Genomic DNA, 20,940 nt, shown 5'->3' on the forward strand with positions numbered 1-20,940 from the left:
TTCAAATATTGGAAAATTCAATTTAAAACTAAAAAATAAGATTAAAAAGTCACATAATCTTTAAAATAAAATAAAAAACTGAATGCAGCTTCCCCTCCCCTATCCCCGCCGCCTGTACCAACCCCAACACACCCAAATAGACATACCATCCACCATCTTTCTCCCCACCCCACCCAACACCACCCAAGCTGCTATACCATTAACCATTTCTCTCTCTCTCTCTCTCTCTCTCTCTCTCTCTCTCTCTCTCTCTGAGAGAAACCAACAGCCCTCCCCCCTCACTTTTTGTGGATTTTTCTTTTATTTTTTATTTTTTGTTTAAATAATTAAATAATTGTCTAATGAAAAGTAAAATTAAAAACTTATGTTGATAACATGTCATGTCTTTAAACAGTTAGATTATTAAAATAGTCAAGATTTTGCGAAATGCGGAAAATGCACGAAATCTAAATGTAGAGGCTCGGAATTCTTTAGTTATATACACATTCTTAGCACTAGTGATATATATAAACACTACACCATTTAATTTCTATAAACAAACTCAAAAAAGGACAGCTAACCCTTTGAATTTAATTTTGATTATTAAATTACTTTGATGCCATGTTGAGTGTTTTTGTTTTTTTTTTTAATGAGGTTTTTGGGGGTTTGGCTTGTTTTAAAAAATGGATGATACTTTTGTAATTTATAAGAAGTTCGAAGTCTATTTGTTATGTTGTAAATGGATTTTGGATGTGTTTCTAAAGTCAATTTCATAGAAAAAGAAAAAATTATAATTTAGGTCCCTATATTTGACATAATAGTGAAACACCCTTTTTTTTGTATATCGTTTCTCTGTTTTGACGAAGTGCTATGTCTCTCGTCAAACTCTGCAGTGAGTTTACACTTTCACAACACTGAGTCGGTGGATCCAAGACGAGGCTCAGAAAAGAAAAGATAGAAAAATATTTTTCCAACTATTGAAAGTACCTAAACAACTCTAAAGGCCTTGATTTGCTCTTGCAGTTACGTTACACGTTTTGAGTTCAACAAATTCTTCTGTAAACTTATTCTGATTAATGGTACAAGTTCACTCAGAATACAGGAAATGGAACTTAAGGATGGCTCAAATTTGGCATAATACATACAATTACAACTCCACCGCTTAGAAAACCCGAGGGAAGATCCATGCATGTTAGCTCTAAAACTTTAATGCCTTTCTTCTGAATCTCTATGGACAGGACGGCTCCCCCCACTTATCTTTTAGGAACAGGAGAACTATATCTTTGTCTTGGTGGCCGCCTTGTCCTCTTACCCCAACCAGTTAGACTTCTTTCCTCAAGTCCCTGCAGCTCCTCGCATTTCGGTTCCTCAATCTGGGGCTGGCTAACTGCGGCTACAGAGGTAGACGGAGCAGAGGTTCCCACACGCTTCCTCCCCCTTCCCTTACCACTCCTACCGGCATTTCTCAGTGTCAAACTTGACTGCCAACTGCCACCAGTTTCCCTAATCAACCCTTCGATTAACTGAAGATCCTCAGTCACCTCATTTCTTGACAAAGAAGCAAGGCCGGGAAGTACATCTCTCTGGAAGTCCTTTCGTTGTCTGCCCCTCCTTGCCTGACCTCTTCGTGGCCGTTTGGGAAGCGACACTTCTTTTTTTGGATTCTCTTGATTGGGAGGCACATAGAAGTGCTTGTCTACCTTGGTTTCCACCAAATTTAATGTCATGTGCTCAAAGAAATCCATCACATCATCTTCATCACAGGCAGTCCCCTTAACTTCTGCCACTTTACCATTGTCAATATTTCCTTCATGTGAATAAATTAATTCTGCAAACCAAAGAAGGGAATCATTTTCTGAAGCATCTGTTTCGTGACAAGTGGCACTTTCTTGAAGATGATGTGCAGCACTGTCCTGCATATCATGACCTTGGGATGATGAGATGGCAACTAGAGCCTCAGCTGCAACTCTGAGAAGGCCCTCATGAGGTAAGTCAAGAGGTTCCTTACATTTGCTTTGCATAGAATCTTCCGCATCTATATCTGATTCAATTATCACTGGTGCCTCCAAATCAATCACAGTTTCAGTTCTCATAATTAGAGAGGCGGCAGTCATTTCAGTTTCTTCTTCAGTAAAACATCTATTTAAATCTATTTGGTGTCTCGAATCAGCATTGGCATTAAACAATCTCTTTTCTAGAACCGGACCATCTGCTTTCAGTTGCACTGTACACATGTGTGACACAGGATCCTGAACCACATTACCTTTAGCTGATTCAATTCTAACGGTGTAGCCATTATCAACTACAGAAGCAAGACAACCAGATTTTGAGGATGAACAAGGATAAGAAACCTTGTCAAACATGGGAAGAGCAATCTTCCTAGTCTTCATCCAATCGCCTATTTCAACTCTCCAATTCTCAGTATCATGGCCACGCTTTAACGATGAGCAATCCTCAACAGGACTTTGATTGGGGCCCTTTCTTAAATCACTTTGGTTCGCAAAATTGCGGTTGCCGTCTCCATTTGGGAAAGCAAGGCTGATTGAGGGGTGAGAAGCTTGTAGTTCATTGGTATCCGATTTTGCACGAAAGCAGACACCATTTTGGTGCGACACTTCAGCTTTTAGACTGGGAGTTGATGGTATTGAATTACAATCTACAAGCAATATTTCCCCGATAACTTCAGTGCTTTGCTGCAACATGATCGAAGCCTTATCAGATTGTGAGGTATTCAAGAAAGTGTTTCCTTGAGCTGATATTAAGTTCTGGCTCAAGCTAATTGGAGGTTTTGTCCAATTAGGAGATGACTCGGAAATGGTCACATCAGACTGCAAAGGCTTAGCAGATGAATTGATATCTCTTTCAAAAATTTCTATACCAAAAATTGTCCTCTTTCTTTGCTTCTCCATTTTATTCTGATCAGACGAGAAAAACTTAGTAGGCTCGCAGACTATCCTAGCTTCAGTTTCTGATGATTCACATGGCTTATTAAAGTCTTGAAGACCAAACCTTCCACCAGAAAAACTTCTTGTTTGTTCTGAAATAAACCAAACCATTTGTAAGCTTTTATGCTCTGGTGCTTTATTAGCAGTAAAGTAAACAATGGAGGAAACATGCTCAACTAGTCTTGGTGATATTGTTTATTTAGTTAAACCAATTATGAAATAAGCTTAGAGCGTTTCTTCTGTAATAATGAATCTTAAAGACAGAAGACATTTCAGAAATAAAAAAGAAGTTAGATAACTAGTTCCTTACCAGCCTTGAGAGCATATGTTGACCACTCTTTTTGGTGCCTTTCGTTCTTTAAATGCAGATTACTAACTCTTCCATCCTTCTCCATTTGTGGGTTTTCAGGGAATTTCTTTGCAAAAGGCCAGACACCTTTGTAGGCATTTGCAGATAAAACCTGCCTTTCTATCTCCTCTTTGGAGCTGAAGTCATTACCATACTTAAAGACAGAAGTTGAAGCGGACACTTTGTCTATCTGAATAGGTTCATTCAGATCAGTCAAACCACTGCTTCTTTCTATATGCAAACCAGTGTTATAGCCGGATGTTTCACCAATGTGATTAGATAAAATATCATCTCTTGCCTGAGTAACCTCATTTTTTCTGTTAGGAGGATAATTTTCTGTACCTGACCCCATGAAAACTCCTTCTGGTTCTTCTCCATCACTGATGTATTCATCGGCTGGAAGTTCAAGATTGAACAATCTTCTCCGAGGCTTCTTCCCTCTGGAATCCAGAGATTCGTGGTCCTTCATCCTGACTCTACTTTCGCTGGAGCCACCACTGGTTTGCAGGGTTTTTCCAATAGAATTACAAGGAGATTGGCTGATACCAGTACTCGATGTACATGGTCTACCAAAGCTGGAATCAACGAAGGGTAAATTAGAATTATGCCTGCTGTTTCTGTCATCTTCATTTGGAAAGCCAGAGGAAGAGAAAGTTGATGGTAATGTCCCTGCTACTTTTTGATGTTTGAGTAGTTCTTTGCTTTTGATCTCATTCATCAAGTCCTTTTGCCTTTTGTAAAGACGATGGAGTTCACTGAGCTGAATGAGAAATCACACATAAAGGTGTTCAAATATTAGCTACCAATTTTGAGTACTCAAAGTTTGACACTTTTTTACCAATATAAAACCATTGTTGTCTGATATTTCTTAACTCTGTAATAAAAGCTATAGTCATAATCACACTTCAGAGCTCAACAGATTTAGGTTCTAGAATATACACCTGATGCCTGAATACTGACTCATGCTTCAGTATAGTTTGCCTCATCTGTTCCTTATCGCGCCCATGAAATCCATCCATAATCGGCCTTGTCAAGAATAATTCATATTGTTGCTCATTCTTCAAGTTTTTGTTCTCATGGAGTAGGGACCAGCTACCATGGCCAACATTGCTACTTAGTTTCTGTACGGAATAATATCCTGGTAGATACATCTTTGACTGTACTTCAGTTCCCATTCCTGCAATTAATTCAGACGCATTGCCAAATTGGTTTATACCTAGAAAGAAGTAATAGTTGAACAAAAAAAAAAAGTAATAAATTTCGAAGGAGGATCAGAGTAGACAGATTTCACACTGAAACTTGAGGCAACTCACTAATTCCGACAAGATTTGAAAGCAATATAAATTTTTCTACAAGACAGCAACAATAGCTCAGCCATATGCGATACCAGAAAACTAATCAACTGAGAAAGCATAAATCTTTGTCAGCTGTTTTTAAGATATAATTTTGGAAATTGCAATTCATCTGTAGTGATATCATTAATCATAGTTCCACGTTAGCACATCTTCCACCCAACAACCCTTGCCTGTCCATCTAAGTTTCTTGAAAGGAAAGAACTTATCATCTTAAGCTACATGCAGCTCAAAGTTACCATTTTAAAATTCGAATTATGATGGTACATCTTATGGATAAAGAATAAATACACGCGTTTAACTAGTCCATCAAATCATGCAGTCCAAAATCTGAGCCTAGATGGAAAAATAGCAGAAGCAGAGATACAGTCAGTTCACTGAAGAAATTCATGAAAGAAATAGATTTACAGAAAACTAAATTATTACTTAATCTGCTGACAAAACCTAATCAGGAGTCGAAACAAAAACCAAAGTGAAACATGATTAACTAAAGAACTTTCCTTTTCTTTGTTCTCGAACTAAAAAAGTTCACTTGTTTCAGACATGGAAAAAAATTACAGCACTAGAACTTTTCAGTTCAAAGAAGGCACATTTTTCCTTCACGAAGTCCTACATCTTATTAACTAAAAATCTAAGTCTAATTAACTATCTAAACTTGCACTGGGTAAGACTATGGGTTGTTGATTGAAGAAATTTGGCTGCCTAGTCACTAAAGCTTGCTTGATTGAAGAAATGAACACATCCACAATTTATTCTCAGGATATAAACATGAAAGACTGAAAAAAGAATGGATAAAACCCATTTCCCAAATCAGACGTTAATTACTGGCTGAAGGTTAAATCAGCACTACAAAGTAGTAACCAAGAAAATAAATAAACCAGAGACAGAGAGAAATAAACAACACCATTAAAGAAGCCACACAGAATTGAAATTTAAAAATTACCTCATATGGTGATCCTCCTACAAGCTTTATCAGAGTTTCCCTACAAATTCACCGAAATTTCCAAAAACTGGCAGCGACCTAGAAGAAACCAATCGAACAACCCAAGAAGCCCACGAACCAGAACACAAACAACAAAGTGGGGCACTTGTTTGCTGCCATTGAATAATCAGAACAAACTTAGAAGATTATTATCTCCAGACAAGAGAATATACAGCAATTCAGATCTGCTGCGGCAGAATCTGATGGTGAGAAAATAGAGGGATCCCACATCACCCCAAAACTAGAGAAAAAAGATCTTTCCTTTTTAATCTCCCCCACGGACAGAGAGAGAGAAGCAAAACAACAACAACAGCAAATGACTTGTTCAAAGAACAATGACTTCAAATTTGTCAACTTGTGGTCTGCCCCTCTCCATTTATTCTATATACCTTGCTTCTCACCTATGGCTTTTGCTCCAATGATTTTCTTCCCCATTTAATTATTACTTTTTCCTTTCTGGGTTTTTGAGGATGTGAAAGATATGGCCATTTTTTTAACCTTTTTCTTTTTCACATTTTCTAGATTCTCTCCACCTTCCATGCTTTTTGGGTACAAAAATATTTATATTCGGAAAGTACTTAAAAAGATGGAGACACCTGGGTTCACTGAAGCAACAACCTAACAGTTTCCGAAAGTGGCTGTCACTTTACTTCAGTTTATCTTCCTCGGAGTGTCACACTCACGCGCGGTTTCATGTCCCGCCACGTAAGTACGTCATGACGTTCGAGGTCTGAGGTGGTCGGGGGTTTTGACTACGTGCGTTGAAAGGCGCGTAGATCACGTTTTTCGTTGTTTAAGACTTCCAAAATATGAGAAAGAAAATTGAAAAGTACGCTGTTTTTATATTAAATATTTCGCACTTATATGCAAAGAAAGAAATTTAGATTGCTTTTTGGATTATTGCTTTTGTTTGTTTTTGTCCAAATCTGATTGGCATTTTTCCTTATTCTGATATTATTGGGGTTTTATTATGGGTCAACTCAAAAGACTCAAAGACTCAAAAACTCAAAAAGTTGAACAAAAATAATAGGGGGATGAATTTCAATGTTATTTCCTTACATTTTATTCTTTTCTTTCTTTCTTTCTTTGTGCACAATATTATTACAAAAATGCTAATTATATTATATTTATATACCACATTGTGTATAGATTTTGAGCTTCTGTATTTATGCACATTGTGTATGGATTCTAACCTTAACTTTATAATTTCGTTTGGGTTTTTTCTTTTAAGCACTTCCTCCCCCTTCTATCGTATGCGTGCGCTTTTTTATGTTCCCTTTATTGCAAGAACTAATAGGCTTTATATTATAGAAGGTTTTGTGCAAACCCATGGCGTTGGGGATAAGATTAATCAGTGATGATAATGTCATATGTCAATCTCTTGTAGAGAACTGTAAACTGATTTGTCATGCATGCCACTACTGTAAACCCCAAACCGAGATGAAGATATTAAAATTTTAAGGGTCATGCTAGGGAGACCAACTTTAGATACCAACTTGTGTACCAACTCTCTAATAGAGATGGAGCCCACCAATACAATGGGTCCCATACTCTATTAGAGAGTTGGTACATAAGTTGGTATCTAAAGTTGGTCTCCCTAGCATTTTCCTTATATAAGGACATGATGAAAGATGGAAGAGAGACAATCGACACTAGCCAATTACATAGTAGCGTCTATCCCTAATCTCAAGGATCCATAAACATTCAATTGCCTCACTGCAATTTCCCCCCCAAAAAAAGCTCACTGCAAATAGGAGGAAACACATTAAACAAAATCCTCAACAATGTTAATTACAGTGTTAACATGAGTTATTGAGTTTTGAGAAATAAATAAATAAACTCGCTTAATATTTGATGATGTGTCGTGTGTAGGATGGTTAAATTTTTTGAGTGGCTTAGTTTTAACAAAATGTGGGTAAATGCACAAGGCCTAAATGCAAAGGCTCGGGATCCAATGTGTACCACCTCTCTAATGAAGGTGAGCCTTATTATATTGGTGGACTCCACTTCTATTAAAGAGGTGGTATACAAGGTTTTGGTTCGTGTTCTCCACTACTACCACAGCCTGGATGATCACATACTCAGTGGCATTTATAGTGTGGTTTACAAAATATAGTATCATCATTGCATCTCTTTGCCTTGTGACTTCATTAGCCTTAGTGGATGTTGTCACCATAACAAACCACGCGGTTGATGTATTCTGATCCCTAGTAGAGGAGGGCAGGTTGATGAGAAGAGTTTGGATTGTAGAGGATGCTATGCGAGAATGTTTGATACTGCACTAGATATCTTGCAAAATTTTAGGTATGATTAAAGCACATCAAATTTAGCCACCCCTCATCCTCCGAAATTGCATGGAAAAGTTCAACCAAGCTTACGACAATCTTGGGACAAGCCTCATGATGATGCGGAGGTGAGTATGGGATGATCCTCGTGTTCTCCACGATTGCCATAGCCTGGATGACCATGTACTTATTGGCGTTTACAAATTGGATCCAAGTAAGATATCAAACGGGCCCTTAAAATCTTATGTTGTTGTTGCTGTTTCTCTTAACTAGGAGGAGGATGGACAGATTACTAGAGTATGTTGTTATCGATCTAATTGTAGACCGTGTACCAATTTGGGTTTGATAGGTAACATGATTTTTATTTTTATTTTACTCTAGTTCATCCATAAAGATATCATGTTCTTACAAAACTTTTGCCTAGTTTTCTTGAACCTCTTATGTTTCTTACCTTGGGTGTGGAACTAGGAATTTTTGAATGGCTAGGCTATAAAATATCTAGCTTAAAATATAATGATATTTTTTAACTTACACTTTTGATATTTTTTAGAAATAAAAGTATATATTAAATCATATAAACCGCACTAGTTCATAGCCTTATGAACTAATTTCCAATAAATTTAGCATAAAACAAATGCAGATTAAATGCAAAACAAGGTTAACACAAGAAAATGGGGAAACTACCAAAAAAGTGTCATCATAGAAATAGTGAGGAAACCGAAGTTGATGAACTATATAGGTATAATTTTGTTTTTCTTCAAAAACAACATGGCCTATAATTGGTTAAAAAATATTCTTCAAAAAGCTACCTGGCCAATGTAGCCTTGTAGATAGTTTCGCCCCTTAGGTAGCAATGTATGGTCTCCTTTCAACCCATTTCTTGAAAACTGATTTCAGGATGAGCATGGCAGCATATCGACATACGAAGACTGTTCCCCAAGGAAGAGTTTTTGAGTCTTTTAGGAGGACTAGTCCACCAGTGATCATATCAATTTCTAATTGACTCTCTTGGTGAAGTGGTATGCTTAGTCCTATATTATATAACAACCTCTTTGGACATTAGCATTTAGTAATATGCTAAACAAAGTGTACATGAAAGCATAGTGTTTTCAACAAGTGTACTTACTAATAGGGCATGAATCATGTGTCAAAGGTTGTTTGTGGTGCCGGGAAAGAACTTCAAGCTTGTTGTCCTAAATCATCTCCACCCGGTGCGTTATTTTTAGCTCGTGCAGTTGATGCAAGGCTGTACAAGTGTCCCATATCCTGCATATGAGAATCAAATTTAAAGATCAGTAATGCAAAAATCAAGATAATTAAGGCTATACTTAAATAGTAATAACCATCGAGAGGCTTCCTTCAAAGATGATGCAAATGCCAAGGACTAGAATGGCCACCTAACCAATCATTCAACCCTAGTTAGCATTTTCTATTATATACGTACGTATGTATTTTTTAGAAGACTCAGTTAGTATTTTTGTATACATCTAAAAGACTCGATAAAATACATATTTTTGTTTTAAAATTAAACGTGCAATACACATATTATATATACGTACGTATTTTTCAAAAAATAACTTGTGTTTTTTGTATACATCTAAAAGACTCGGTAAAATACACATTTTTTTAAAACAAAGAGAATCTTAAGTTAAGTCTAAAAGGTAAGGAAAACCAAGAATAACATTCCCCACAAGGACTTACCTAAGAAAAATGCATGGTTTTAAGTGTAACAAACCAAACAAACACATTCCGGTCAGCTACAAGTGGTGCCGCAGCTTTTCACCAAATTCTTTGGTGGAGGTGAAGGGTTGCGGGCAGTGGCGGAGTTAGGATTCTTAGTATGGAGGGGCCAAAATTTCAAAATCACTTCTACTAAGTTTTTCATCTTCAACTGCGAGGGCCATCACTAATCTAATTGCAGTAATTGTATTGCTATATCATATATTTTATAATATATTACAAGAGATTAATAATTAAATGAGGGGGCCAGGGCCATGGCAGGCCTGGCTGTAGCTCCGCCCCTGGTTGCGGGGATCTATATTGCCTTTTATATCGCATTAGATATCTTACCGTTTCTGTCATTAGATTATTAATAAGAACACGAATTGTACTCAATCGTCCATATACATGGGAAAAATGAAAAGCCACGACAGATGGATGTAATTGTATTTTCCTTACAAATTTTACATATTCTTCTAATATAAAAGCCACAACAGATGGATCTCACCGAACCTTCCTACGGCCCATAAGACCAAGGACCTTCTCCCAAAGCCCAACACTTCCCACACTCCTCAAATCAATTACACTTGGGCTGCAAGCTGCTACAGTCCAATAACCAGCTCTTATTTCATCCTTCAATTGCTCTTTCTCCCATCCACAATACCCATCAAAGAACCTAAACTCCCCAAGCCCAACCATATTCCTTTTCACCATTTCAGCTGCACAACCCACACTTTCCTTTGTCCCATAATACAATCCCTTCATCACCTCATCAAAAACGCCACTCCTCCCAACCACATCATCTCCCCCTTTGGGCCTCACCAAGAACAGCCCCTCCTCCAAAGGCCCGCCAAAGAATAACGGCCTATCCGAGAACGTGCCCGCAACATCAAGAGCTGTGGATCGTGTCTCCTTGATCGACATAAGGGAGGGCCGGTTGAGTATGATGCCGGATGGGCCCAAAGGCCCAGTGGATAAGACCAAAATGACTGTTCGCTCGAAAATATGGACCCCGTCAAGCTTTTCGGTGGCAAGAAGTAGGCAGCCCTTTTCAGGCTCATGGATTGTGTGAGCCCATTTGTCACCAACAGTGATGGGCTGCGGAAGATCAACCACAGTGTCAAGGTCCACAAGTGAGGAAGTGGGCTTTTTGGACTTTGATGATTTTTCTGCAGCTACCAGTTTTGCTCTGAATGATCGCCAATCGGTATCAATGGAAGGTTTGCTATCATCATTGGACGGTGGAGATGAGTCCATGCGGCAACCTATCATTTGACAGAAAGCAACCCATTAGCAAATGTAAGAAGAGCAGACATTGTTCCCTGCTTGAAATAAAAGGAATAGGAAAACTTACATGTTATTGATGATGGAATGCCAACTCTTTTGCAGTGAAATGGAGTTTTGATGGAATTTGAGGTGAAGAAATTTGAGGCAAGGAAACAAGCTTCCATGATGATGGGTTCTTCTAGCTTAGCTTCTTTCTTTTGAGTTTTGATGGCAGATCAAAGCTTCAAAGATGGCAAGGAATGAAAGAGCAGATCACACTGATATATACAGTGAGTAAGAATAAATATGCACCACATGGTGGTGTTCGATCCAATCCCGTTAGTCCTATCCCATCCCAATCCATGTTGGATGTTACTTTCTAAAGCTTCCAAAGCATGGGCCATTGGATATGACTTTACACATGGCGCAAAAGGACGAGGACCTCCTCCTTCTTTGTGGGTAATGGCTATCTGAGATAAACCAAACTCTTCTGGATGACGTGTCATACTCGTACCCAGTTATTTGTTGAGCACTTTGATCCCCAAACTCTGAAGCAAACTAACTTTGATCTGTGAATTTAAGATACAACTTACAAGAACACGGTTAGTTTGGGTTTTCTTTGTTCAAGAAAACAATAGTTTCATTAAGAAATTTAAGGTTGAGTTACAACTTACAACCAAATCAGCCAGCATGATCAGTCAAGACAGTAAGACAGCAATAACCTTATTATCTCACTGATAAAGAATGAATGACCTTGACAATTGTTAGAAGTCAAATGCATACACTGAAACGCTGAAGCAACAAAATACAATCGATCCCCTTCTATTTATCAACAAGTATACACTTTTATAATGTAAGAACATTGGTGAGAAGTTTCTCTCTAGAATCTCTTCTATTATGAGGCTTGCAGAAGTGTTTCTGGCCAAGTTTGAGTTAGCTGATCCTCACCAAATAATTACCATCACGGTTCATCCACTTATCCCATTGCTAATACTCCTTGATGACATATCCGATTGCTTGAAGTCCTGACGTAGTCTCTCGATCATCTGATATATTTCACCGGATTTAGGGTGTAATTTATCAAATACTGTAAATTCATGGACCTCATCACCGACCTCGATGCTACTGGCCCCTGAAGGTTTCTGGACTCCTGTGTTTCTCATTTGCAGCCTCACATTAGCAACATTTGCCCAATCACCAGCTGCAGCATAGATATTTGACAACATGGAGAAATTTCCTGCATCTGATGGGTCTAACTTAACCAAGTGATCAAGCACCTCCTGTGCCAATTCTGGATCATTATGCATCCGGCATGCCCCCAAAAGGGTGCCCCATATAACAACATTCGGTTCCATTGGCATGCTATGCACAAGCCTAAAAGCTTCCCTGAGACACCCCCCACGACCCAAAAGATCAATCATACAACCATAATGCTCAATTTCCGGTACAATCCCATACTCTCTCTCCATAGTATGGAAGGCTTGAAGGCCCTCCTCCACAAAGCCAGCATGTGTACAAGCACATAAGACACCAATGAAGGTAACTTTATCTGGCAAAAACCCAGCTTTTACCATTCTAGAGAAAAGCTGAAGCGCTTTATCACCATGTCCATGCATGGCTAACCCTTGGAGCATGGCATTCCAAGATACCAAATCTTTCTTTGCTATCCCATGAAAGACTCTAGATGCTTCATCCAACATACCACACTTTGCATACATATCAAGCAATGCATTGGACACAGGAGTACTACACTTGAATCTAGTCCTCTCAATAGAGGCATGAACTTTCCTACCCAATCCAATCAAACCAGACTCTGCACAAGCAGCCAAGATACTAATAATTGCCCCATTATCAGGCTTCAATCCAGCTTCCTCCATTTGATCATATAGCATAATCGCCTCCTTTGCCAACCCCTTTTCAGCATACCCAGAAATAATGATAGTCCAAGGAACCAAGTTCCTGAAGGGCATCTTATCAAACATCATTCTAGCCATACCCATATCCCCGGCTTTGCTATATCCCGAAACCAGAGTCGACCAAGACACAACATTCCTCTGGGGCATTCTTTCAAACAGCTCAAAGGCTTCATTCATTTGCCCCGCCTTCGCATACCCATCCAATATCGTATTCCAGCTAACCGCATCTTTGTCAGGCATTTCATCGAACAAGCGGCGAGCTTCACCCAACTCCCCCGTTTTTGCCAGCCCACCAATCATAGAATTCCAAGACACAATGTCTCTCTCACCCATCAACATAAACATCTTCTTTGCCTCACTAACACCAAGCAACCCACACTTGGAATAAGTATCAATGAGCGAGTTGGGCACAAAGATATCCAAACAAAACCCAAATTTCTCGATGCTGGTATGAATCATTTGAACCACAGGAAACCAAGGTCTGCCCGAACACGCTTTCAAGAGAAATGGGTAAGTAAAGTTGTCCGGATAAACACCATTGAGCTGCATATCAAAGAAAGTTGCGAAGGCCTGTGTGGTCTGAGAGTTCTGAATGTGAGCTCTGATGAGAGTATTGTACAAATGGACATTGGGGTCTTGAACTTGATTGAAAACGTTGACGGCAAGCGCCATTTGGCGACAGAGAGAGAAGGCGGCAATGAGCTTGGGCGCTGTGTGGAGGTCCTGGTGGAGATTGGCTTTGAGAATTTGGGCGTGGACTTGCTTGATGTGGCTTAGGTTTGTGCATCTGTGGAGGTCTGAGAGTTTTTGTTCTAAGAGTCTTCGTCTAGAAACCCATGACGGGGATCGAACTGGTACACACATCTGCATGGCAGAGAAGAGATTGAAGAAAGGTTGGGTTTTTCAGTTTGGAGAAGGCATGGCAGTTATTCTGGTTTGTGGGAAACAAGGATGAGACTGAGACAGAGTGACAAGAGTGCGTGCGGCTCTCTGCTTGTTTTGAGTTTTGAGGAGGTTGCTTAAGCGGCTTGACCCAATTAATGTTCTCAGCCCAATAAAAGCTAAAGAAGGATGAGCTGCGGCCCAGTTTCAAGATTCGCTCAAATTTGCTTTGATCCAAACAAATTGGTTTTTCACAAATGTCGATTAGGTCAGTTGGCTAGTTGGTTAAGATCAGTGTGCATGCCATGTTGCACTCGAGTTCAATCTTCTTTTTCATACATTAGAGTAGTTCAGAATACTGTCATTTAAAAAAAATGTATAAATAATAATGTTCAAATATTACTTATGGTAGTATAAAATTTGGTTATAAAAGAACAGGTGAAAATATTTGTCAATTACTATTTACTATTTCTGATGGATTGAAGTAGAGATCATTAAAAGAAAATTTGTTGGCCCATTAGATTATGTCCTAGTGTGTTATATTACAAGGACTAATTACTTTCGGACTTCATTCAATATTTTACTTCCCAAATTGCCTTCCATTCATGACCAAAAATTGGTCAGTTCATTCCCACACATTTCCATCTAGAAAACACTCAAACAATAATCTAAGTCCTACTAATATTCTACTTAATTGATTGTTTCACTACTAAACGCATAAGTAAAGCAAATGTTGAGTCAATAAAGAATGAACACCCAAGTGAACAGTCAATATTATATGTATAAAGAGTTGTTGAGCTCGGAACGGTCTTATAATAAGAGTTTAGGGATGAAAGTGGAGAGCCCATGAACCTTGTTGTTTTGTTCCTTTTCTTAAACCACACCATGTGAACATAGTTCTTGCTATTCTCTAATTGTCACTAGAATATGTTCCACATTTAAAATAAAGGAAGAGCTGTGCAAGCCATTGGGTTGGTGAGAAACATTATTTGTCTTGTTCTGTCTATCTACGCAACCACAGGGAATCAGAGACACAAGCTCAGGTGCCCCAACATCCTGTGACACCTAACAGAACAATCAAAGGCAAAAGTCTCAAAGCACTAGGCGCAGAGGAGAATCGGTCATCTTTTTGTTGGGCGCATGCGCCTATTGAACCTACCCACCAATTCAACCTCTACACCTACCCCCTTCCCTCATCAGATTTCCAACACCTTCATTCTTTCTTCTGTCTTGTGATTTTGGCCTGGTTTTCTGAACCATCATCTCTCTCTTTTTTTGTGTTGTTCTCTCTCTGTTTTCAATGGAGGCTAAGCTGTTAATGGCCTCCTCTCCTGCCACTCTTTCAGTTCCCCATGCTTCTAATTCAAGAATCAATCGCATATTGCCATTGAAAGCAATGAAATCTAACAGCTTAACCTGCCTCAATTCAGGCTTACCAAAGAAAGGAACTTTATCTGTTCAGGCTTCTGCAACTTCCATTGGGTACAGTTACGGCAACCCTTTTTTCTAAAAATTTTGGTCTTCACAATTTAGCTTGTTGGCCCTTTATGGATCTATGGATTATTCTGTTTTCAAGAGACTTCTCTATATATTCTGCTCTTCAAGTCTTCTGCTTTTGTACTGTTCATATGTTTCTGGAAATGGCCATGCTTTATTTTGTTGTGCACATAACATGTATGCAATTATGCCGATTGCCCAGTACTCCAATTTATTTAAACTGTATTGATTGCTGATTAAATTTTCTAATAATTTAATATGTTCCCAAACGAAATGCATAACGTGATTTCTTCAAATGTATGATTGTATGCAAGTCTAGGATTACTATGAAGTCAGAGATGTTCTATTTTAGGAATGGCAGCTTAGCTTATTTATTTATTTTGTAATACAGCCAAAGTACTTTTGGTTTAATTCGTCTTCGATCTAACCATGAGAAATATCATGAATTCCTGAAGTTCAAAGTACTTCAAATAATTATGTTAGGCCAAATTGTTATGATTTCTGGCATGTCTTGCTGCATATGTTTATAGATGCATCTGCATAGAAAAGTATGCTCCTAGCCACTCAACTCCATTGGTCATCATACAAATGCATATTATTGATTATTGGATGGGTTAAAAAGCATCTTGCTTTCAGTTTACTATGGCCCGATTCTAACACTAGGCTGCCAATTTATGTAGATCATTGGCTACAAAGAAGAGGGTGGATGAAACTGATAATTTAACCCTAGAAGGTATAAGACATTCCTTAATCCGGCAGGAGGATAGCATAATTTTTGGCCTTTTAGAGAGAGCTCAATATTGTCATAATATGCCTACTTATGACTCCAATGCTTTCCCTATGGTCGGGTTCCACGGCTCCCTGGTAGAATACATTCTTCAAGAAACAGAAAAACTTCATGGTCAGGTATGTTAAACCTTAATATGAACACTAAGAATAATTGAAGAAAGTATTATTGCTGGCTTTCTTATTGACTTTGCGTTGCAATTAGGTTGGTAGATACAGCAGTCCTGATGAGCACCCATTCTTTCCGGATGTCCTACCTGAACCAGTGTTGCCACCTCTGCACTACCCTCAGGTAAAATATAACATGCATTCATTAGGAACAATAAGGTTGGTTATGTCCAAGCTTGTGGTTATCTTTACTTAAGGGCCAAACTAGGAAACACATTTGAAATAGTTCTTGTAAATAACGTACTTGGATGGGTTAATTGTGATTGAAAAAGTTGTGCTCAGCAGGGTTTTTTTTTTTTCCTTTCTTTAGCTGGTGTTTTCAACATGGTCACAGAAATTTGCATGGGGTATACCATTATTTAGAGATACTCAAAAACAGTCTACCTGACACTATTTTAGAGATACTTGTTCTATACCATTATTAGATCAATTTAAAATGGTAGTCAATCATGTGTATCCATTTGAAGTACAAAATTTATTCAGAACAACATGATTCTACTCGAAATTTTGAAATGTAAAAATCTAACACTGATGCATAACAGTAAAAGAAACAATTACTTGTGGGTCATTGTTTAATTGAGAATTCACTACAAGGATCTAGCCCTGCAAGTTGGAGTCTTTCTTTTTATCTCCACAATCTCTGAATCTGTCCTATTTGTACAACCTTTCCTGTGTGGTAGCACCAGTTTTTGCTCTTGTTTTGTATGAGTCTTAACCCCTTTCATTTTGAAGATATAATTATGTATACGTCCGACTTGCAAACAGGTACTACATCCCATTGCCAATTCAATTAATATAAATCACAAAGTTTGGGAAATGTACTTCAGAGATATTCTTCCAAGACTGGTGAAGGAAGGAGATGATGGTAATTTTGGATCAACTGCTGTTTGTGATACAATGTGCTTGCAGGTATTCATTTTACCTGATATATCCCATCACAATACATTTCTAGTTCAATTTGGAAGACAAAATACGCAATAACCTTTTTTTATGCATGTGATTTTTGCTCTTGACCTTAGTAGTCCCGTATTGCTCCTCTCTAATAGATTCAGTAATTAATCGGAAGTAGTTTTTTAAGTAGCATAATGCTGACTGGGGGTGTCCTATGATGATGGCAGGCTCTGTCAAAGAGAATCCACTATGGTAAATTTGTAGCGGAGTGTAAGTTTCGATCCAATCCAAAGTCCTATGAAGCTGCCATTATCGAACAGGTACATGTACATGAATGCATTTTCTGCATGCCACTGTCATAAGCAGTTTTGAATGTTTCGCGAGCTGAGTCAGTTTTCCTTATGCTGGTGATGTTTGATTTTTCAGAACAGGGAGAAGGTGATGGCTTTGTTGACATATCCAACGGTCGAGGAGGCAATCATAAAGAGAGTAGAAATGAAGGCCAAAACTTATGGGCAAGAGGTGACCTTGTACAAAGAGGAAAAAGAGAAAACCGACCTTGTTTATAAGATACAACCAGCCTTGGTTGCAGATTTATATGGGGATTGGATCATGCCAATGACAAAGGAAGTTCAAGTTGAATACTTGTTAAGAAGGCTGGACTGAGAGAGCTTGTCTTCAATTTCTTTTCATTCCTATTGACGTACAGAAATTTGTGTTTTGCTTAGATGCTGCTATTTGTAATTTTCTACTTTATGTGGATGCTTAAGACATGTTATTGTTGTATTGTATTTTATGATTAAATATTGATTTATAATAAGCACGGGCCGTAGGCAGTTTATATATAGTGTTGCAAGCTCAATCAAGCCCACCTCAACTCGAAAGTCTTTAATGTAGAGTGTCTTGGCCCAAAATGTTGAGTATAGATGTAGAATTCTATAGTGACGAGGCCCGATTTTTAATCGTTTGATCAAATTGATTTGTTTGATACAATATGACTCGAGTATGGATACTCAACCACAATGTTTTGCTGTTGAACTTCCAACTTGCCCGCTTTATTAAAAAACTATAAAATAAGATTTAGAAAACAAAACCCTGTACAGTCAAAGCAGCTGGATTGGATTTGGGTAGCGTGCTTTATCTGAAAAGGCCACATGGTTTACAGCGTGCCAACGACAAGTATCATAACCTTAAATAGATTTGCCTTCTTGATGGTTGATCTTTGCTTGGTCCACAAACTTATATAGATTTAATAAATCGATAGACAGCCATTAGATTGTGCCTAAAATTGTTCAACTTTTGGGAAAACTTGTGTGTTTTATGCTAACTTGTCATTATAATGATCCCACAAACTACAATCATCGTCAAACATTGAAAGACATTACTGATTGTGGCTTTTTTTTTTTACTTTTTCCCCTTTCCCACCCAACCATTTTCAAACCTAGCAAATTTATTAGCATAAGCCCACAAGAAAAAAGGCCATTTCTTTACTCTCTTTTTTTTTGGTTTGGTTACACATTTCTTTTACTTATTAATCACTGGTAGAAAGACTTGTTTCATGTGGCATATGGTGTTTTAGGCGTGTCTTGCAGCATTGGTTATAATTCGGGTCTTCAAATTTTGCTTCTCTCAGTGTTTGGTTTATTAAGAAATCTATAACCCACAAGTAACTCTGGCTCTAGCCCAAAAGATAAAAAGAAGTGAATTTTATGTATTTCAAGCAGGGTTTCAGTCTTTTGTTTAGGATTTAACTTACAACATAATTAAAAAGTAAAAATAAGCACTCGAGATCCTAATTTCTCCCCTCTTCAATATCATATGTATCAAAAAATATCAGGCACGATGCCACAGTCAAAGAAGAGAAGTTTGTCCTATTGACCTTCTTGAACACCATAATCCTAGAACACTTAAATCTTTTTTAATGCATGACAATGAGATTTAGGTTGTGTTATGAAAAGCTACAGCCTTAACATTTTTTATTCGCTGCTAAATTTTATATTAACACAAGTTCAAAATTAAGAGTACAATATTTATATATAGTAACCCAAATAATCAGGGTAAGTAGCCGATGGCAGTTGTAGATCTGAAAAGTGTACCTCTTCTTTATAATGAGCGCAAAAACAAAACTGCCCAAGAAAAGAAACATAAAGGCCCAAAAAGCAGAGAGCCTTGTTAGACAGAGTGTTCCAGAGCAACCGTTAGACTCTGCGAGAAAGAGAGCAATGGAGGGACTGAGAAGAGGGGTTGGGTCTGGCTTGGCTATGGTGCTTGTGGTGCTCTTGTGCTTTGTGCTGGTGATGGTTCCGGAAGTATCAGCTACTCGATTTATAGTGGGAGGAGGGAACAAGGGGTGGACCAGCAATGTAAACTACACTATCTGGGCTCAAGACAAACACTTCTACAATGGAGATTGGCTCTGTAAGCTCCTCTTTTCTCAGATCCACTTTGCATACTAACTTCTTCATTTTCTTCTGTCATTGTTCTCTGTTCTCTGTTAGTCATTCATAGCTCAAAGCTTCTATTTTTAGCTCAATTTTGGTTGATGTTGCAGCTGAGTAATTTAGATCTGGAAATTGCTTAATGGGTTTTGCTTATAGTTTTCTTATGCAAAATTGTTTCCTTGAAAAATAGTTACTATGTTCAAAATTGTTACAGAGAGTTTGAATTTTTTCAGATTACCAAATAGTTGTTCTGAATCTTGTTTATTGATGTTTAAAGCTTATGTTAGAACTCAGTTTTGCCAAATGAAATGATGCATGTAGGAAAGAATAAAGGAAAAAAAAATAAAAATTGGTTATTCACGTCATTGAATGCGAGTTAGTGTGTTTCTCCATTACCCTCAAATCCCATAGTATACAAGGTTTTCTTTTTAGGTTGATGTTTTAGTATTTTCCATGTATCATCCTGGCTGATTCAGATCTGCAACTTTTTTCTATTGCTTTCCTCTTGGCTTTTGGTGTGAGGAAGAAGGGGTCACCTTCTTATTTTATGTTTCTTATACAACAATTTACTTTCATATTTTAGTGTATCTTTTGGTTAGTTCTTAAAAGGTAGAAGTACATACTATTGTATATGAAAACTTCAAAGATGGAATCTTGGTATCTTTTCATGTCATTGGACTGTTGAATTTTAAATAAGCACCAAATATTAATTTGCTACTATATAGCTAGTTGGTAATTCTGTTTTTTTTCTTCTCTTCCTCCAGTTTTTGTTTATGATAGGAACCAAATGAATGTTCTAGAGGTGAACCAGACAGACTATGTGTCATGCAATGCTGATCATCCCCTTCACAACTGGACTACTGGAGCTGGAAGAGATGTGGTTCCACTGAATGTGACCAGGCACTACTATTTCATAAGTGGCAACGGGTTCTGCTATGGTGGCGTGAAGATTGCTGTTAAAGTCGAAAACCCGCCTCCACCTCCCTCAGCTGCCCCATTGAAGAGCAAGAGCAGTGCTCTAACACCTGCTTACAGATCCCAATTTGTTTTACCTGCCGTTTTTGCCATTGGTGCAATGTGGGATGCATTGGTTCGGTTCTGTTAAGTGCTGAGAATGCTGATGTTTAAACTTGAGCTATCATGGATGGAGATGTCACAATCACAAAACAGTGAGGATATCCAAATCAAAACTAGACATTTCTTCTAGCTGTAAGCTAAGCCATTAATTTGTGAGGGAAATTGAGCTGCCTTCTACTTTACATTCGATTTAATTTCTTTTGGTTTTTGGGGTTGTGATTTATTGGTGGTGTTTTTAATTTCACCTTGGTGTAGTTGATCAGAAATTGGAGAAAGGTTTTTTGATTGAGATAGTTTATGACTCTGAATACTTTTATTTATTGCAGTATTTACATGCGTTGATTACGAAAGTCATAGTGAGTTGTTGAAAAAATCAATTGTAGTTTATGTGGTGGCCCCGTAAGC

The 20,940-nt window shown here is 38.0% G+C and overlaps 5 protein-coding genes across 5 annotated transcripts; 2 read left to right on the plus strand and 3 right to left on the minus strand.

Moving 5' to 3' along the window:
* Positions 923-6,118, minus strand: LOC18784240. Its single transcript, XM_020560975.1, has 4 exons — positions 5,569-6,118; positions 4,215-4,450; positions 3,235-4,033; positions 923-3,016 (listed from the first exon to the last, which is right to left on the minus strand). The coding sequence occupies exons 2-4, from the start codon at positions 4,446-4,448 to the stop codon at positions 1,233-1,235; spliced, it is 2,817 nt and encodes a 938-aa protein (XP_020416564.1). The 5' UTR covers positions 4,449-4,450; positions 5,569-6,118; the 3' UTR covers positions 923-1,232.
* Positions 9,998-11,482, minus strand: LOC18783345 (UPF0301 protein Cpha266_0885). The gene is made up of 2 exons (XM_007215796.2): positions 10,966-11,482; positions 9,998-10,876 (listed from the first exon to the last, which is right to left on the minus strand). The coding sequence occupies exons 1-2, from the start codon at positions 11,060-11,062 to the stop codon at positions 10,116-10,118; spliced, it is 858 nt and encodes a 285-aa protein (XP_007215858.2). The 5' UTR covers positions 11,063-11,482; the 3' UTR covers positions 9,998-10,115.
* LOC18782518 (pentatricopeptide repeat-containing protein At3g29230) lies at positions 11,585-13,784 on the minus strand. The gene has a single exon (XM_007217217.2). The coding sequence runs from the start codon at positions 13,661-13,663 to the stop codon at positions 11,846-11,848; it is 1,818 nt and encodes a 605-aa protein (XP_007217279.2). The 5' UTR covers positions 13,664-13,784; the 3' UTR covers positions 11,585-11,845.
* LOC18783912 (chorismate mutase 1, chloroplastic) lies at positions 14,638-17,862 on the plus strand. The gene is made up of 6 exons (XM_007217195.2): positions 14,638-15,157; positions 15,853-16,078; positions 16,164-16,250; positions 16,892-17,035; positions 17,245-17,337; positions 17,444-17,862. The coding sequence occupies exons 1-6, from the start codon at positions 14,976-14,978 to the stop codon at positions 17,681-17,683; spliced, it is 972 nt and encodes a 323-aa protein (XP_007217257.1). The 5' UTR covers positions 14,638-14,975; the 3' UTR covers positions 17,684-17,862.
* LOC18783890 (lamin-like protein) lies at positions 19,035-20,885 on the plus strand. Its single transcript, XM_007214998.2, has 2 exons — positions 19,035-19,435; positions 20,223-20,885. The coding sequence occupies exons 1-2, from the start codon at positions 19,126-19,128 to the stop codon at positions 20,561-20,563; spliced, it is 651 nt and encodes a 216-aa protein (XP_007215060.2). The 5' UTR covers positions 19,035-19,125; the 3' UTR covers positions 20,564-20,885.

The sequence above is a fragment of the Prunus persica genome, chromosome G3 (genome assembly GCF_000346465.2).
Source record: "Prunus persica cultivar Lovell chromosome G3, Prunus_persica_NCBIv2, whole genome shotgun sequence".
Taxonomy (NCBI): domain Eukaryota; kingdom Viridiplantae; phylum Streptophyta; class Magnoliopsida; order Rosales; family Rosaceae; genus Prunus; species Prunus persica.

What these genes read in the sequence shown, in the direction of transcription:
- LOC18784240 (XM_020560975.1), bottom strand. Translation starts at nt 4,448, where the DNA reads ATGGGAACTGAAGTACAGTCAAAGATGTATCTACCAGGATATTATTCC. An exon ending in AGTCAGTATTCAGGCATCAG is followed by an intron (nt 4,034 to 4,214) that starts GTGTATATTCTA and finishes TTTCTCATTCAG; the next exon opens with CTCAGTGAACTCCATCGTCT. An exon ending in AACATATGCTCTCAAGGCTG is followed by an intron (nt 3,017 to 3,234) that starts GTAAGGAACTAG and finishes GGTTTATTTCAG; the next exon opens with AACAAACAAGAAGTTTTTCT.
- LOC18783345 (XM_007215796.2), bottom strand. Translation starts at nt 11,062, where the DNA reads ATGGAAGCTTGTTTCCTTGCCTCAAATTTCTTCACCTCAAATTCCATC. An exon ending in CATTCCATCATCAATAACAT is followed by an intron (nt 10,877 to 10,965) that starts GTAAGTTTTCCT and finishes GTCAAATGATAG; the next exon opens with GTTGCCGCATGGACTCATCT.
- LOC18782518 (XM_007217217.2), bottom strand. Translation starts at nt 13,663, where the DNA reads ATGCAGATGTGTGTACCAGTTCGATCCCCGTCATGGGTTTCTAGACGA.
- LOC18783912 (XM_007217195.2), top strand. Translation starts at nt 14,976, where the DNA reads ATGGAGGCTAAGCTGTTAATGGCCTCCTCTCCTGCCACTCTTTCAGTT. An exon ending in CAGAAAAACTTCATGGTCAG is followed by an intron (nt 16,079 to 16,163) that starts GTATGTTAAACC and finishes CGTTGCAATTAG; the next exon opens with GTTGGTAGATACAGCAGTCC. An exon ending in GTGATACAATGTGCTTGCAG is followed by an intron (nt 17,036 to 17,244) that starts GTATTCATTTTA and finishes TGATGATGGCAG; the next exon opens with GCTCTGTCAAAGAGAATCCA.
- LOC18783890 (XM_007214998.2), top strand. Translation starts at nt 19,126, where the DNA reads ATGAGCGCAAAAACAAAACTGCCCAAGAAAAGAAACATAAAGGCCCAA. An exon ending in CTACAATGGAGATTGGCTCT is followed by an intron (nt 19,436 to 20,222) that starts GTAAGCTCCTCT and finishes CTCTTCCTCCAG; the next exon opens with TTTTTGTTTATGATAGGAAC.